Source organism: Leopardus geoffroyi, chromosome B4 (assembly GCF_018350155.1).
Source record: "Leopardus geoffroyi isolate Oge1 chromosome B4, O.geoffroyi_Oge1_pat1.0, whole genome shotgun sequence".
Classification (NCBI taxonomy): domain Eukaryota; kingdom Metazoa; phylum Chordata; class Mammalia; order Carnivora; family Felidae; genus Leopardus; species Leopardus geoffroyi.
Genome location: NC_059341.1, coordinates 127019323 through 127036492, shown reverse-complemented (window position 1 = coordinate 127036492; position 17170 = coordinate 127019323). Strand labels below are relative to the sequence as shown.

Genomic DNA, 17170 nt, shown 5'->3' with positions numbered 1-17170 from the left:
TCAGATGGTAGCAGGGAAAGCAATCCTTTCAGGTGCTGACTTCATAAGCCTGACTAGATTGGTAAAAAGTTTTCATGATTTTTGGGGAAAAAGTTCTTTCAGTTCTGTAGATCACTCCCCAGAGCACAAAGAGTTGTCTTGCTTGCAAAGTATTTTGTTCACCACCACTTCCACAAGGACCATTTGAATAAATATTTTAAATTAACTAACAAACATCCCACTACAGTGTTTTATCTGAAAGAGGGAAGATGTAAGAAAAAAACAGATGCAAATCTATCTGAAGGGGAAAGATGTAATGCTTGCTAGAAATATATACTTGTAATGACCAATGTTTAAGAAACACAACAAGATTTCACAATGGTGACTATTCTGACCACACTAACACACCATTCCTATGAACCCTACAGGCCAGGTCCAAAGGCTGAAGAAGATTCTAACAAAGTATGCAGTCCTAAGTACAGACTCTTCCAAGCCAAAACAGTAACAATACCAAACATCATGGTCTTTGATTTAAACAAAAGGTGCTCTCCTGAAATCTAACATCACTTTCACAATCTAACACATTTCTATTTCCCATGCTATTAGAAGAGACCCAGTGTTCTTGTATTTCCTCCAATTTCTTGTTATAGTAGTGTTCTGGTACTTGTGAGATATGTGATCATTACTGTAATAGAGTCATTCACCAAACAAAATCAACAATACACATTGATATAATGACATCATTCATCCATGAGTATTCCAAGAGTTTCTATCTTAGTTGACTTGTCTGCATAACTTGGGACACAATGAATGCCTAATGTAATTTCTACCTTTGTTTAAAAATATGAGACTTAAGTGGTATATTTAATGTCTCAAATGAAGAGAGAGAAAAAAAACTGATATGGAAGTATAGTTTATGGAATGGAAAAATCAAGAGCTAGCTAGCAAGACTAATTTAGAATGATGACTTCTATGATTAGGAAAAGATTAAAGTATAATTCCTCTATCTAAGCTTCAGTTACTTGATAGAGATGCCCAATTTATAGCATCTAAATGGTAGCAGTCTTAAGAATGTATTGGTTAGAGTCACTGCTAGTTTTATTTTCCCTGAAGCCTTTTCTTTCTAGGATATACTCTACAAGATCCTGCTGCTGAGACTGAAAGCACTAGAAATATTAAAAGTAATAATGCTACCTACTCAGGCCTGATTTGCCAAGGAATATAGGCCATATATGTCTTGTCTGATTAGGAAATGATCTTTGCTGTTACCTTCTGATAACCTACTACTTTCATGTTAACAGGGCACAGTCTATCCTTTAAAAAAAAAAAAAGCCTAATTTTGCAGATAATGATTTTCTATCCTTTTCAACTACCACATGATCCCCATTACACTCTAGAAACCATCAGTAGGAAACCTAACATGTCAACATCATCGATAATGCCAAAAGGGATGGATACACCCTTTTAATATTCATTAATGGAAACCAGAAAATCGAGCTCAAGTAACTCCTAATAAGTGGAACTAAGAAATTTACCTGGGATGGGGTTAAATGGGGGAAAAAAAGGATGCGGAGGAAACAGAAGGAAGTAGAGGTGGTTTGTTTTGGGATAAGAGAATTAGTGTCTTTGATTTCTAAGCACTGATTCAGGAAAGACATGATAGTCTCTGGTTTGCCTATTCAAAGCAATAATACATCTGTTAAAAGATGATTAAGTGTTTGATAAAACTTTACTGTGGAGCTACACTTCCTTCCTTTTGTTAGTAATGTACCATTTTATTGATTCATAATGGCTTTTTTGCAAGAGGGAAGATCAGAATTTATGAAACCTATGTTTAGATTTCTGAGAAAGACTGAACCATCAAATAACCAGCTTAAATCCTTGGTCTTGGTTGTACCTTATACAATCTCAACCTACGGAAAGGAAAGCAAAAAGTAGCCAATAATACTTTTTAAGTATATGACGGTAAATGTCTAAAAATACCATCTCTCCAAATTCTTAGGAGAGGATAATGAGCATGCAGCAGAACATTTCTTGCAATATTATCTTTCCTTAATCATTTGAAGTCACTCTCTAAGCTACTAGCTATGAAACTGTCTCTAAAAACACTATTAAATGGAAAGCTTCCAAATCCACAAAAGAAAGGAAACACTTGGAAAATGAAAGACAAAGGAAGTGAAAGGTAAATAACCAAATCAAAGGCACAGGCATAGGTGAAAAGAAACTTGATACTATACTTTGGTTTTGCATTTTTGTATTCTTCAGTGTCTGTGTCCTCGTCCTCTGAGTACCAATTATCTCCTCTTCCTCCAGCCAAGAGGCCCCTGGCCGCCAACAGTCCTGCAGCATTCCCATAGCCAGTGTATTTCAGCAGGCTATCCACTGCAAAAACAGAACAGGTTTTTAGACAGGAATCCTTGGGTCTTGGGTGCTCACTGTCATTACTGACTATTTACCAGTACAAGGAAGTTGGAGATCTATACGGCAGTAAATCTTAAAATTGAGAGATTTTCAAAGTGTGTTAGTGGTTATACTAAACTACCCATAAATTCTCTTGCATGCTCTGAGGACCAAAAGTCTTTTTTCAGGTATCAGAAATTCAAGTGGAGCTGTTTGGAATATACTTTGTGGCAGGAGTGGGGCTTCTGTGACCACAGGGCCATTAGCAAGAGTGGTGTTTTAATTTTCTGGTCACAAATCTTACGTCTTTATCCAGTTTTGGAGAAACGATGACTAGAAACTGGAGTTAATGAAACCCAGATTGGAATTTTACCAATTCAGTCATTATCTAAAATCTTTCTTATACCCTTTATAGGAATTGTCGGCAATAACGAAACTTAGGGATATTTGCAAACAGGATAGGCTAAGTTACTACTTTTTCAAAAAAGTCAGCAATAATAAGCACATGAGACCCACCAAGAAGGTAGGCCCAGGAGTTAGACTGGCTGGATTTTAGTAATGGCTCTACCACTTCCTAGTTGGTTGACTTGGGTAAGTTATTTTACAGCTCTGTATCCCACTTCTTCTAATCTCAAGAATTGGAATAATATCTACTTCACAGGTTAATACATGCAAAGTGCTTAGAAAAGTATCTGGCACAAAGTAAATGCTCTTTCTTTTTCTCTGGGAATATTAGGTAAAATGAGAATTTTAGACTTATCTTAGTCAACAACAACAACAGCAGCAACAGCTCAGTGAACCATCTGATGCAGGGCAGTATTACCCTGTTATCAGTGCAAGGTGATATCTCTAAGACAAGCAGACACATAAAACTTTTGCAGGGGAACCCTGAACTGTAGGATTTTTTTTTTCTTGGAAACTAAGCAATCATTAGCAGCTTTATTGAAGAGTACTTTCCTTTCATCAGGTACAGTTTCAAGGTGAGCACCAAAATATTCAATCTATCAGTCTAAAAATAAAAATTTTATTTAAGGCTTTCAATAAAATGTCATTCTTTTTTTTTTTTTTAATTTTTTTTTTTTCCAACGTTTATTTATTTTTGGGACAGAGAGAGACAGAGCATGAACGGGGGAGGGGCAGAGAGAGAGAGAGACACAGAATCGGAAACAGGCTCCAGGCTCTGAGCCATCAGCCCAGAGCCCGACGCGGGGCTCGAACTCACGGGCCGTGAGATCGTGGCCTGGCTGAAGTCGGACGCTTAACCGACCGCGCCACCCAGGCGCCCCAATAAAATGTCATTCTAAAGACAACTGTAGGAAACAAACCAAACACTATCTTATTCATGTATAAGGCTTTAGTGAAACCTACATCTGAAATACTATTATAATTCAGACCACTTACTCAAAAAAGACAAAATAAAGCTGAGAAGATTCAGAGGGCAATTAAAATGACTTTGGGACCTGAAAGGGGCAGTGGATAGGCAAAAAGGTGGGTAAGGAAAGGGGACATATATGATCAGAGATGAAATCATTAAAGGCATGGATAGGATGAATAATCCAGGGTAGAGTTGTTCATTAACTTTTCAAATACTTGAACTAGAGGGTACCTTTCTTGACACTGAAAATAGGCAGTCTGGGGACAAATAAAAGGAAGTCCTACATTCAAAGGATATAGCAAACTGGTGAAATTTGTGTGAAAGGAGACATGGATTAATAATATAAGTAGATTAAAGTTTGCATGATTCTCTTTCAACCATTTTCTACCTTAAAACCTATTGGTAACTATTGTCTCCTTGGTAATAATTCTCAATGGGTGCTAGACAGAATCATATTGGAATTCAGTGAGGGATTTGAAAGCCCTTGGAATAAATCTGAATATGCTCCCTTTGCTGACAGGGCCTCTGCAAGACTGGAATGGTTTGGATAAATTAATGAATTCTTAATGGACTTTTAGGGATGTATACAGGTGTTCTTAATATTCACAGAGGTCAGACATTAATGACAGGGTCAGACACAAAGTCAGAGAGGCGAAGAATCATATATCTGAATCCACATGGCACTGATACTCTCATTGTGTTTTTGATAAGCCTTACTTTTTAACCAATAAAGGTGTTTGGTAGTTCCAGAAAAAATACTGACTGAAATTGTGGAAGTCTAAATTGAGAAATGAATATAATTAAAAAAATAACAATAAAAAAGACATAAAATGTAAGTAACCACCTACAATGGCTAAACATTAAAATAGTTTAAGAATGCAAAGTTTATGAAAAGCCAAAATAGGTTAAAAAGTAACCTGAACACTAAATAATCTGCTATCTTAAGCAGAAAATCTTCCTGGAAGTTAGTTAATAGTAAGAAATCCCTAGCACTTTTATGAAAATAATGCTTACTGTTCATTCACTGGAACAAACATGTATCAACTCTGTGACAGTTTGGGTTACAAAGGCTATTTAAAGACTTGCTTTGCCTTTAAAACAGATAAGGCTATAGCCAATAGTTTCAGAATCAAATGAACTTTTGTTAATAGGATAAAATATTTTAAAAATAGGGGTTGGGGAGGGGAGATGACAAATGGACTACAAAATTTTCACAGTGAGAAATATTTTCTTTGTGAAGTTCTGATTGACATCATTTCATGGAATGTTTTATAACTACTTTTTAGCTATTTTCAAATAACACTGTAAAATATCCTATTCAATACTGGGAAAGTAGTAAAAAGAAAACAGACTGAACTTGGATGTTAAAGTGAGCTGTGGAGCACCTGGGTGGCTCAGTTGGTTAAGCAACTGGTTGTTGACTTTGGCTCAGGTCAATCTGATTTCACAGTTCAGTTCATGAGTTCGAGCCCTGCACTGGACTCTCTGCTATCAGAGCAGAGCCAGCTTCACATCCTATGTCTCCCCCTCTCTCTGTCCCTTCCCTGCTTGCACTCTGGCTCTCAAAAATAAACATTTTAAAAAATAAAGTGAGCTGCTAAGGCAAAGAAAAGGTTTTCTGGGTGGCCCTTAAATTAAAAAAAAAAAAAAAAAAAGAAAGAAACAACATAAAACTTTATTTAGGGGTACCTGGGTGGCTTTGTCGGTTGAGCGTCTGACTCTTGATTTCAGCTCAGGTCATGATCTCATGGTTCATAAATTTAATCCCTGAGTTGGGCTCTGTGCTGACAGTGTGGAGTCTGCTTGGGATTCTCTCTCTGCCTCTCTCTCTGCCCCTGCCCCACTCATACCTTGTCTGTCTGTCTCTCTCTCTCTCAAAATAAACAAACAAACGGTTGAGCGTCTGACTTTGGCTTAGGTCATGATGTTGCAGTTCGTGAGTTCAAGCCCTGCGTTGGGCTCTGTGCTGACAGCTCAGAGCCTGGAGCCTGCTTTGGATTCTGTGTCTCCCTCTCTCTACCCCTTCTCTGCTCATGCTCTGTCTCTCTCTCTGTCTCTTAAAGATGAATAAATGTTAAAAAAAAAAAATTAAAAAAAAACATTAAAAAAAAATACTTGTTTTTTTTTGTCCTAGTAATCAACCATGCAGTTAGGTAAAACTGCTGCAGAAATGGGACAAATCAACAGTCAGAAAGTTGCAAAAAATATTTCACCACTATTTTATCAAGATGCTAGAGGTACTATGAACAGAGGAAAGCAACCATAGTAGCATACTGCAGTCAGAACTGCACTGGTGGTAATGGTATTGCAGCTTACGCAAACGTGGGTTTTATCACACTCTGTCATGAAAACAAAAAGAGGTTTCGCTCTTTACCAAGGAGAAAGAATGGCAGAGCCAGATTCTACCTAGAGACCAATCCCCTTTCTCTGTTATATAGAGAAGGCTTTATAATCCTTTTCCTTCCAAATACTGCAACTTTTAGAAATCTTATACTAATAGTTTCCTCTAACTAGTCTCCCTATTTTCAATCTCATGTCCCTCTAATTCCTTGTTCCATACAGCTACCTCATAGATCTGTGTAAAGCAAACATTTGTTATCACCTTCCTGTATAAAACCTCTAAGATCTGCTTCATTTTCTGGCCCCTGCCTTCTTTTCCCAAACTCATCTCCTATTATTCCTGCACATCATGGATTCTTCACATCTTGAACTAGTCTCTTTTCTATACATACCAAGGCTGTTTCCCATTTCTCTGCAAAGACTTTCTCTGACCATCTCCACATAACCAATCATTCCCTTTTTCAGGCTGCCACAGTACCGGGCACATTCCTCTCTTATAGTATACTGAAATTATTCCTTTACATGAAGAAATCCATAAGATTGTATATTCACTACACTACATTCAGATAGCAGAAATGTTTGCTCTTTTATTATTATCTCTAAGGTACTTTGTTAAAACTGGAGATCCAAAAATGAAGACAACATGATCTCTGACCTAAGGAAACTCAATGGCTAGAATGCAAGTTCAACAAATTAAGAGTTAGAATATAGCAAATGTCAAAATACTAAAAATGGGTGTAAGTAAAAATGGTACAAGGAGGACAATGATTAACTCTGCCTCCATGATCAGACAAGTCTTCACAGAGATGATACTTAAGCTGATCTTCAAGGATAAATAAAGCTTGCCATGCAAATGAAGACATTGCATGTAAAAGGAACAGCATTTGCCAAGTCATGGAGATAATGCCAAGAAATGGTACAGTATGATCAGGCGAGAACAAAAAATATAGCATGAGTAAGCAAAAAGTATAAAGTAGTAGTAAATGTATAATTAGTAGTAAATTTAGAACTTAGAAGCACAAAAGGCAGGCCATGGAGGCATCTAAGAAAATTTGGATTTTACCAGGTGACAGGGAGTCACTGAAAGTTTTACAAGGTGGTAGTGATGAGATTATATGTGTATTTTAGAAGAATCTTTTTGCTAACCACATGGAAGACAGACTGAAGAAAACCTGACCAGAAAGGAGGGATATGACTTATTAATAGTTTATATTAAGAGATACACTGAATTGGGAATCCCCAGCAAATTGGCTGAAGCAGAAGCCAAGTAGAGGATAAGATCACTCAGGGGACAATGTAAAATGAGAACAGGGGTCAGGAGAGAACTCTAGGGAACACTGGCAGTTCAATGTGGGCAAAGACAGTTGTTAACTATGATTGAAAATAAAGGTCAGAGGAAATCTAGGAATGTATGGTAGCACACAGATAGAGTGGCCAATAGTGTCAATTACAATGATAGATGCAGTAAAATGAAGGCTAAAAAATATCCACTACTTTTGAAAATTAGTTACCTTGTGAGCTTACTAAGAGCACTTTCAGAGGAATCTGGGAGGTAGGGAAAGGCAGTGGAAAGCCTAATTTGCAGCAAGTTGAAGCCTGAGTGGTAGTTAGGATACTAAGAGGAAAAACAGATTAGTCATTCAAGAGGCTAAGATATAAAGGACCGTGATGTCGAGATGTGTACAGGTTGAGGAAAACACACAGAGACAGTTAAAAACAACAACAACAACAACAACAACAACAACAACAACAACAACAACAACAGCAACAACAAGACAGGAAGAGAAAAGATCAGAAAAGGGAGACTTCAGCTACCAGCTAAACAGACACCTACCTATTCCTCAGAGACTCAAATAAAGGAGACGAAAGTTTCCAGTTGTGAGGCTATGTGCTGAGGGTGTTTAAGCCTTATTTATCTTTGTAATTCAGCTCCTACCACAGTGCCTAGCACACACTGGTAATTAATGAATGTGTTAACAGGGGGAGGATTGTATTACAAATTGTTTTCTTTAATTAAAACACATAAGGCCTCTCTTTAGGCCCCCTGGACAAAGTACACAATTGCCAGAGCTGGTAACGTAAGTTTAGATTTGGCTCAACAAGTTGGTGGGCACGAGCACAAGTTAACCTGTGGGCCACTGTCAGTTGGGGATATAGTTTAGCCTGGCACAGATGGGTATTGATGACCCTTGGATGACTCTTTCTGTGCCAAGGCTGCCATGAAATTTTGCCCTTTGTATCTTGTCCCATTTCAATCTTCCTTCTTAATTTAGTTTCTGTGTTCCTAACCCAATTTGCTGCCTGCTGTTTCCACTTAGTGGTCTGACTTTTAAGACTTCATCATGATACCTTCACTTCAAACTTAGCTGAATGTCCTTAAGAGGAAAGTTCAACATTGATGAATTATCTGAAATTTATCTCATTTTAGTATAGTTTGCATCCAAACCCAATCCAAACTCCAAAATCTGATGACTTACAAGTTGGATGTGGACTACAAACTTTTTCTTTTGGCTAGATAGTTTAAAAAAAAATTTTTTTAACATTTATAGTAATTATTTTTGAGATAGAGACAGAGCATGAGTGGGGGACGGGCAGAGAGAGAGGGAGACACAGAATCCAAAGCAGGGTCCAGGCTCCGAGCTGTCAGCATAGAGCCTGATGTGGGGCTCAAACTCATGAACTGTGAGGTCATGACCTGAGCCGAAGTCAGACGCTTAACCGACTGAGCCACCCAGGAGCCCCTAGATGGTTTTAAATTATAATTAGTTGATAGCATTTAAAAACTGGGAGATTTTATGTAAAAATCCAGAATCCTGGCTTCTCCTGAAAAATCTAGAAGACTGGGTAACATTGCCATATGTTCCTTCATGATAACAACCAGTTGGAGCTAAGTAGCAGCAATATCTTCTCTCCAATCTCGCACAATCTTCTTGTTCCCCTACTCCCAACCCACCATCTTCCCACCAATGAGTTAAGTTTCAGTTTTCATTCACCTTCTTATGTCCAGTCCATTTTTATTACCAGCCTGGCACTTGAAGGCATGTGAGTTTGTAACCCTTGATAAGAAAGTAAGTGATATGAGAACAGAAACCTTGTTTATCTTTATACTTCTGCATTCCCTGGCTATAGCTCAAAAATTATGAGTAAATGGTTAAATGGGTAAAGTTTTATTCCAAAAGAATGTATCTACTAAACTTAAAATCAGATTGGAAGGAAAAGCAGATGAGCATACATAGAATTGCTAAAGGTCAAGTGAAACTGATATACTTTTGCTAATATGGGTTGGCTTTGGGCTCAAAGTTAGGACTATAAAACCTCAAATGTAGGGTTCAAGAGGGAACAAAGCTAATACTTTCAAATGAAAAACACTGAACAAATTCATATATAAATGCATATGCCATATTTGCTATGACACTAACTCTTAGTAAGGTCATTATATTTAGATATGTAATATAATTTATGAATATCTGTAATTATAGAAGAAATAAGCTTTAGTTTTCCTCTTTAAAATTAAAAAAAAATTTTTTTAAGGTTTATTCATTTTTCAGAGAGTGAGAGAGAGAGAGAGAGACAGAGCATGAGCTGGGGAGGGGCAGAGAGAGAGGGAGACACAAAATCTGAAATAGGCTCCAGGCTCCAAGCTGTCAGCACAGAGCCTGACGTGGGGCCCGAACTCATGGACGGCGAGATCATGACCTGAGCTGAAGTCGGAGGCCTAACTGACTGAGCCACCCAGGCACCCTGAATTTTTTAAAAAAATACAAGAAATGCATGCTCACTGTAGAAAAATTACAAAATACACAGAACTAAAAAAAGTCACCAGCCATCCTACTACTCAAAGGTAACAATGGATAAGATGTTAGTATGTATTTTGACCCTGTTTTTTTTTTTTTTAATTTTTTTTTCAACGTTTATTTATTTTTGGGACAGAGAGAGACAGAGCATGAACGGGGGAGGGGCAGAGAGAGAGGGAGACACAGAATCGGAAACAGGCTCCAGGCTCCGAGCCATCAGCCCAGAATCTGACGCGGGGCTCCAACTCACGGACCCTGAGATCGTGACCTGGCTGAAGTCGGACGCTTAACCGACTGCGCCACCCAGGCGCCCCAGTATGTATTTTGATAAACCTCTTTTGATGGATAGATACATAGGTATGATTTAGATTTATGTATACATACATAACTATACTTTACAAAAACAGCTCATTTCTTATCTTGGAAAAATTGATTCAATTCAGCTTACATGTGCAAGGCACTATACGAGTCACTTAATCCTAAAATGCTGTATCAGGGGCGCCTGGGTGGCGCAGTCAGTTAAGCGTCCGACTTCAGCTCAGGTCACGATCTTGCGGTCCGTGAGTTCGAGCCCCGCGTCAGGCTCTGGGCTGATGGCTCAGAGCCTGGAGCCTGCTTCCGATTCTGTGTCTCCTTCTCTCTCTGCCCCTCCCCCCTTCATGCTCTGTCTCTCTCTGTCTCAAAAATAAATAAACGTTAAAAAAAAAAATGCTGTATCAATCTTTTCTCAAAGTCATGAAAGAACTGAATTATTTAAAAGAGCATTTGTGATAACAGCTGAAGATAATTACTCTAAGTAAAGAAATGTGGCAGAATGGAAAGAGAGGACTCAAATTTGGGCTTTAGCCCTTAGCAACTGTAAAACCTTGAGTAAATTACTGAAACACTCTCAAGTTTCAGGTTAATTCATTTATGATACTGGAATAATAATATTTAAATTATAGGGTCCTTATGAGAATTAAATGAGATTATGGCCTAGGATGTTTGGAACATGATACCCCAATATATAATAGCTGTTTATTATTATTGTTATATTGATAAAATTATGTTGCTAATATGCCATCTTAACAGGAACTGAAGTGGCTGAATCAGTTAGAAATAAAGTTTAAGAATTCAGTGGGTACAACTCAGTAGCAAAATCTGTAAATAATTTTATTTAAAAAATGGGCAAAGGGGCCCTGGGTGGCTCAGTCAGTTAAGCATCTGATTCTTGGTTTTGGCTCAGGTCATGATCTCATGGTCTGTGGGATCAAGCCCTGTATTGGGCTCTGTGCCAACAGCATGGAGCCTGCTTGGCATTCTCTCTCTCCCTTGCTCTGTCCTTCTCCCACTTGCACCCTGTCTCTATCTCTTTCATAATAAAAATAAACTTAAAAATAAATCCTGCTTAAACAAAAATGGGCAAAAAACCTGAAAAATGTCATATGAATGGCCAACAGGTATTTTTGTGAAAAGATGCTCAACTTAACTAATCATTAGGAAAATGCAAATCAAAACCATGAGAGATCACTGCACACCTATTAGGATGACTTTTATCAAAAGAATAAGAGATGAAAAAAAAAGAGATGATAAATGTTGGCAAGGATGTGGCAAAAAGGGAACCCTTGCACACCATTGGTGGGAATATAAATTGGTGCAGCTACTAAGGAAAACAGTATGGAGTTTACTCAAAAAATTAAAAACAGCAGTTTTTATGATCCAGCAGTCCAACTCTTCGGTATATATCAGAAGCAAACAAAATTACTATCCCCAAGAGCTGTCTACACTCCCATGTTCACTGCAGCATTATTCACAATAGCCAAGATACAAAAACAAGCCAAATGTCCAATGACAGATGAATGGATAAGGGAGAGGTGGTACACACACACACACACACACACACACACACACACACACGTAAATATGTAAATATATATATTTCAGCCATGACAAAGAATAAAATCCTGCTATTTGTGACAACAAGGATGAACCTAGAGAACATTATGCTAAGTGAATAAGCCAGAGAAAGACAAATACCATATGATTTCACTTACATGTAGAATCTTAAAAAAAGAAAAAAAAAAAAAAAAAAACTCCTAGAAGGAAAGAGTAGAATGGTGGTTAGGGACAGGAGAAATGAAATTAACTATAGTTAATAGTATTGTGTTGTACACTTGAAATTTGCTAAAAGAATAAGTCTTAAACATTCTCACCACACACACACAAAGGAACCATGCAGGCAGCAGACATACATAAGTAATTAATTGTGTTAATCACATCACAATACACACACACACACACACACACACACCCCAAATCATGGTGTATAATATACTTTAAATATATACAATTTCACTTGTCAATTATACCTCAATATAGCTGGGTAAAAAAACAAAAGAGAATTGAACTTAATATTTTGGGAGAAGTGAGTGAAGTTTTCTACCTCCAAATTATGTTTCACAAAACTGAGGTACTTTAAAAAAGTGGAATATAAAATCTGCTTAGATAGAATTTTTATAATACTACTTTTTTAAATTTTAATTAAAAAAATTTTTTTTGAAATTCTTATTTTAAGTAGGCTCCACACCCAATGTGGGGCTTGAACTCATGATCCTAAGAACAAGAGTCTCATGCTATACCTACTGAGCCAGCCAGGTGCCCCAATATACATATAAAACTAGGAGCTGAAGAAAGAAATAGGTAAAAATATCTGGATAACTTAAAGTTCCTTGTTTGAAGAACTTGATTTTGCAGGGCAAATAACCCATATAATTTTAGGAAATATTTAAAATTGTTAGATGTATCTCAGAAGACAATCACTTTATATATGCGTATAAAATGGTGTTTATTACATTGTAGTATAGTTACTTTCAAGTTTCTCTCTACTGGGGCACCTGGCTGGCTCAGTCCGTTGAGTGACTCTTGATTTCGGCTCAGGTCATGATCCCTGTGTTGTGGGATCAAGCCCTGCGTTGGGCTACGTGCTAAGCTTGGAGCCTGCTTGGAATTCTCTCCATTCCTCTCCCCCTTCCTCCTGCTCGCTCGCTTAAAAAATAAAAAAATTAAAATTAAAAAAATTAAAATTTCTCTCTAACTCTATCGTATCCTTATCTCAAGGGTAAGGGGTATGTCTTAGGCATTTTTGTACTTTCCATCTTCCATTTTATAATTCCATAGTATATGTAGCTCACATTGAATATTTATTTATTTATTTATTTATTTATTTATTTATTTATTTATTTATTTCAACGTTTTATTTATTTTTGGGACAGAGAGAGACAGAGCATGAACGGGGGAGGGGCAGAGAGAGAGGGAGACACAGAATCAGAAACAGGCTCCAGGCTCCGAGCCATCAGCCCAGAGCCGGACGCGGGGCTCGAACTCACGGACCGCGAGATCGTGACCTGGCTAAAGTCCGACGCTTAACCGACTGCGCCACCCAGGGGCTCCTGAATAATTATTTATTAAATAACCTAGGGAAGAAACCAAGACTCCAACAGTTTTAATTCCAAGAGGAATTACAAAAGGGAACTAACCCAGGGCTTTGCCTGGTTATCCAAACAGTAGCACCCTGGCTCAGTTGGTAGAGCATGCAACTCTTGGTCTCTCAGGGTTGTGAGTTCAAGCCCCATGTTGGGTGAGGAGATTACTTAAAAAAATAAAATCTAAAAAAAAAAAAAACCCAGAATAGTAGCACCTGAATTACTTAAGCAGATTTTCCATAATGGCTCCAGGTCCTCACTCATCAAGATTAAGAAGTCTGGGTTAAGAATACAGAAGGCAAATGGGGCGCCTGGGTGGCGCAGTCGGTTAAGCGTCCGACTTCAGCCAGGTCACGATCTCGCGGTCCGGGAGTTCGAGCCCCGCGTCAGGCTCTGGGCTGATGGCTCGGAGCCTGGAACCTGTTTCCGATTCTGTGTCTCCCTCTCTCTCTGCCCCTCCCCCGTTCATGCTCTGTCTCTCTCTGTCCCAAAAATAAATAAACGTTGAAAAAAAAAAAAAGAATACAGAAGGCAAAGTTTAATGTGACTGTGTTTGTACATCTTAATGACTTCAGAAGCATACAGAAAATTTTTTAAATTATTAATTTTTAATATCTTCTCAGGCCCTCTAATAGAACAGATAGGAGTAAGCTCTGAAAAGAGTGGAATGAGACGGCCACTACTAACAGAAAGATTTCTTAAGTTCCCTCGGAAAAATAAAAATGTAGAGAGCAAAGAGAGTTTAACCTACCTCTCTCTTTGCAAAGGACAAAAAGGAATTCAGCAGCAATCTGCTTGACTCCAAGGTCAACATGTGTCATGAGGCGCACCAGCTTATTTCTCACAGTTGAGCCAACTTCAGGACGATTTGTCACATCCCTCAATGGTGGTAAAACCTAATGGCAGAAATGCAAAACCATCATCAGTTGTGGGTACTAGGGTAAGTGAGGATGGCACCATGCAACTGGTCAGTCTTATAACGTCTATGAGCTCAGTTTTCTATGAGTGGAAAAAGCTTTTTAAAAATAAATAGGTTTGCTTTCAAATAAAACTAAACAACAACAACAAAAATCCCACCTCAAATGATTTCAAGTTTGTAATTAAATTTCATTTGAAGAGAAACATCTCTTCACTGTACCACCATGATATACTCAAATTCATTGCTGGGTTTTTATTTATTTTAGCGTCTGGAATGCCTTTGCCTGCTTCCATCAAAATCCATTTTAAAGCGAGGGTCAATCTATCTTCTCTATCGTCCATGGGGCCTTTCTTAATACTCTCATTCCTATTGATTTTTCCCTTTTTGTAATTCCTGCAGCATTTTCAGTATTTACTAAAAAAATCTGTACTTATGTTTTCTTGTTGTTTTATAATAAAAATGGCTACTAATTATTGAATACTTTAAAGGTGCTAGTTCCTATAAGAGAGGATATACATATATATTCTCTATACTTGATCTCTACAGTAACCTTGCAAAGGAGGCAGTAACATCACCATCACCCTATTTTATCAATTGACCTGCAGATGGCTTGCTTAGTTCGTTTGCTTGCTCACTCACTTCACCCATCCATCCACCCAGCCCCCTCCCTCTTCAGGTTCTCCTATCTCACTGGCTGCTTCATCTCAGCCTCTTCTGCCAATTCTCTTTTCTCCTCTTGTTTTCTAAGTGTTGGAAAATTCAAGGGTTGTGCTCTTGGGTGACATTCTTCACTTAATCTATTGGTGATCTCAACCAGTTTTTATGGCTTTATACAGTCTCTATATAGTGATAACTCCCTGAATTATATTTCTATCTTAATTTCTTTACTGACTTCCAGACTTTTAAAGCTTTCTCAAATTTAGCATGTCCTAAACAGAAGTCTTGATGCTCGCACCAAAGCTGTTCCTTCTTAGTTTTCCATCTCATTAAATGGTAAATCTATTCTTCCAACTGTTTAGTACAAACACCTTACAAACAGCCTCTTCTCATCTAATCCACCAGCAAATTATATTGTTTCTACCTCTGAAATATATCCATAATTCAACCAATTCTCACTACTCCCTCTAGTATTACCAAATCCAAGTTACTGATATGTCTCGCCTGAACTGGTTATTACCACAACCTCCTAGTGGTCTCTGCTTCAAACCTCGCCCTTCTATGATTTATTCTCTACAAAGCAGCTAGGGATCCTTTGAAAGTCAGATCATGTCATTCCTGGTCTCAGTCCTCCAGCTTCCAGGGCTTCTCATCTTACTCCTAGTGAAAACAATGTCCTTACAACTCCCTTAGGTTTCACATAATCCAGCTTCCTGCTATTTTTCTAACTCCAATTTGACTACGCTTCTGACCTATGCTGCTACAGCTGCACAGGCCTCCATGGCACTTCTTAAAACACACCATGGTCTTTGCATTTGCTGGTCCCTCTGCCCAGAAACACCTTCTCTAGAAAATTGTGTGGCTCATTCCCTTCACTTTAGGTCTATGTTAAAATGTTGCTTACAGGAAGGCATTTCCTGACCACCCTATATGACTAACCTTGAGCATTCTTTTCTGTGCACCCCCACCCCCGCCCGCCACTTTAATCTTCCTCACAGCACTCATCCCCACCTGATACAGTGTATATTTTTCTTTACTGTTGGTCTTCTTCCACAAGAGTCAGTGCCACGGGGGCAGGGACTTCTTTCTGTTTTGTTTACTGCTCTCAGTGCATGGCATATTACATGTTCCATAAGTATTTGCTGATTGAAGGAAGAATGAATGAATTCAAAGATCTTCTTTTTAAAGATTTTATTTTTAAATAATCTCTACACCCAACATGGGGCTCAAATTTACAAAAGAGTTGCACGTTCTACTGACTGAGCCAGACACTCCTCAAATACCTTTTTAAAAGTGCCTTCCATAGGCTAGGCACTAAGGTAGTAAATGACAATAAAAACAAAGTCAAATAATAATTTACTGTGCTGGACCCTTCATGTGTATATTATTTTATTTAATCCATTCAACTGACTTTCTTCTTTTCTCTCCTTCTACACTGAATGCCTACCCTGAATCAGGAGGTATTGGAGACACTGGAGATACAGCTGTGAACACAAACAGAAACTAAATCCCAGAAAATTGAATAAGCTACCAAAGTGTTTACAGAACCCATATTCAGTATTTCTGATAGGTTAGAGCACCATGATTTCTGTGCTCTATAGGCACAAAGTCACTGCACAATAAATCCTTATTTGATTCAGCTAACCATATTGAGTTCTATATGGTCTCTATACACTGAATGTAGAGAAGAATGAGACATCTAACAAGTGATTTCATGTAGTATGCGCCTGCTGTTCCAGAGTAAAGAATCTATTAACAAAGGTTATCACCCCAAAATTTTGTTACCAATGTTTTGGGTTTCTTAAAACAAAATTTTTTAAACATAAGTTTGTTGCTTTCATTGTTACATACCACTCCCAAACTGCATTTGTATAGACTCATTCTATTTCCTCCTAAATACTACCCTCCAACAAATTTTTTATTTTGACAAATCTTGTCCATCTCTTCTCTCAAATCCACAGATTCCTCATCTCTTCTGTAAACCTCTCCACAGACTAACCCAACCTGGGTTGGTACTTTCTACCATCTGTTCTCTTTCTACCTGCCTCAATACTTAAGACCAATTTCCTTTGGGTAGGCATGTGTTGGGTTCAATCAGGTAATAATGAAATAGGGTGTAATAATTAACTAGCCGTCATTCCATTTACACTATTACCAAAACTAACCACCTGTTACTTTATGTTCTGCCTTTCTTAATCATCATAGTTGAGAGTGCATCTTTCTCAGGAAGAAAGTGGATTTTTGT

General features: G+C 38.0%; 1 protein-coding gene across 9 annotated transcripts in view; it reads right to left on the bottom strand.

Annotated features, from left to right (window-relative positions):
• The window catches only part of RIC8B (RIC8 guanine nucleotide exchange factor B), a 106669-nt gene that overhangs the window by 22679 nt on the left and 66820 nt on the right, over positions 1-17170 (bottom strand). For all 9 annotated transcript variants that reach the window (XR_006709276.1, XR_006709278.1, XR_006709279.1 and 6 more), the window contains exons 7-8: positions 14101-14245; positions 2217-2361 (exon numbers count right to left, since the gene is read on the bottom strand). Coding sequence is in view for 4 of the 9 variants with exons in the window: in XM_045465602.1 (XP_045321558.1) it covers positions 2217-2361; positions 14101-14245 (290 nt within the window). In the remaining 5 variants the exon portion in view is untranslated. The remainder of the gene's footprint in view (positions 1-2216; positions 2362-14100; positions 14246-17170) is intronic.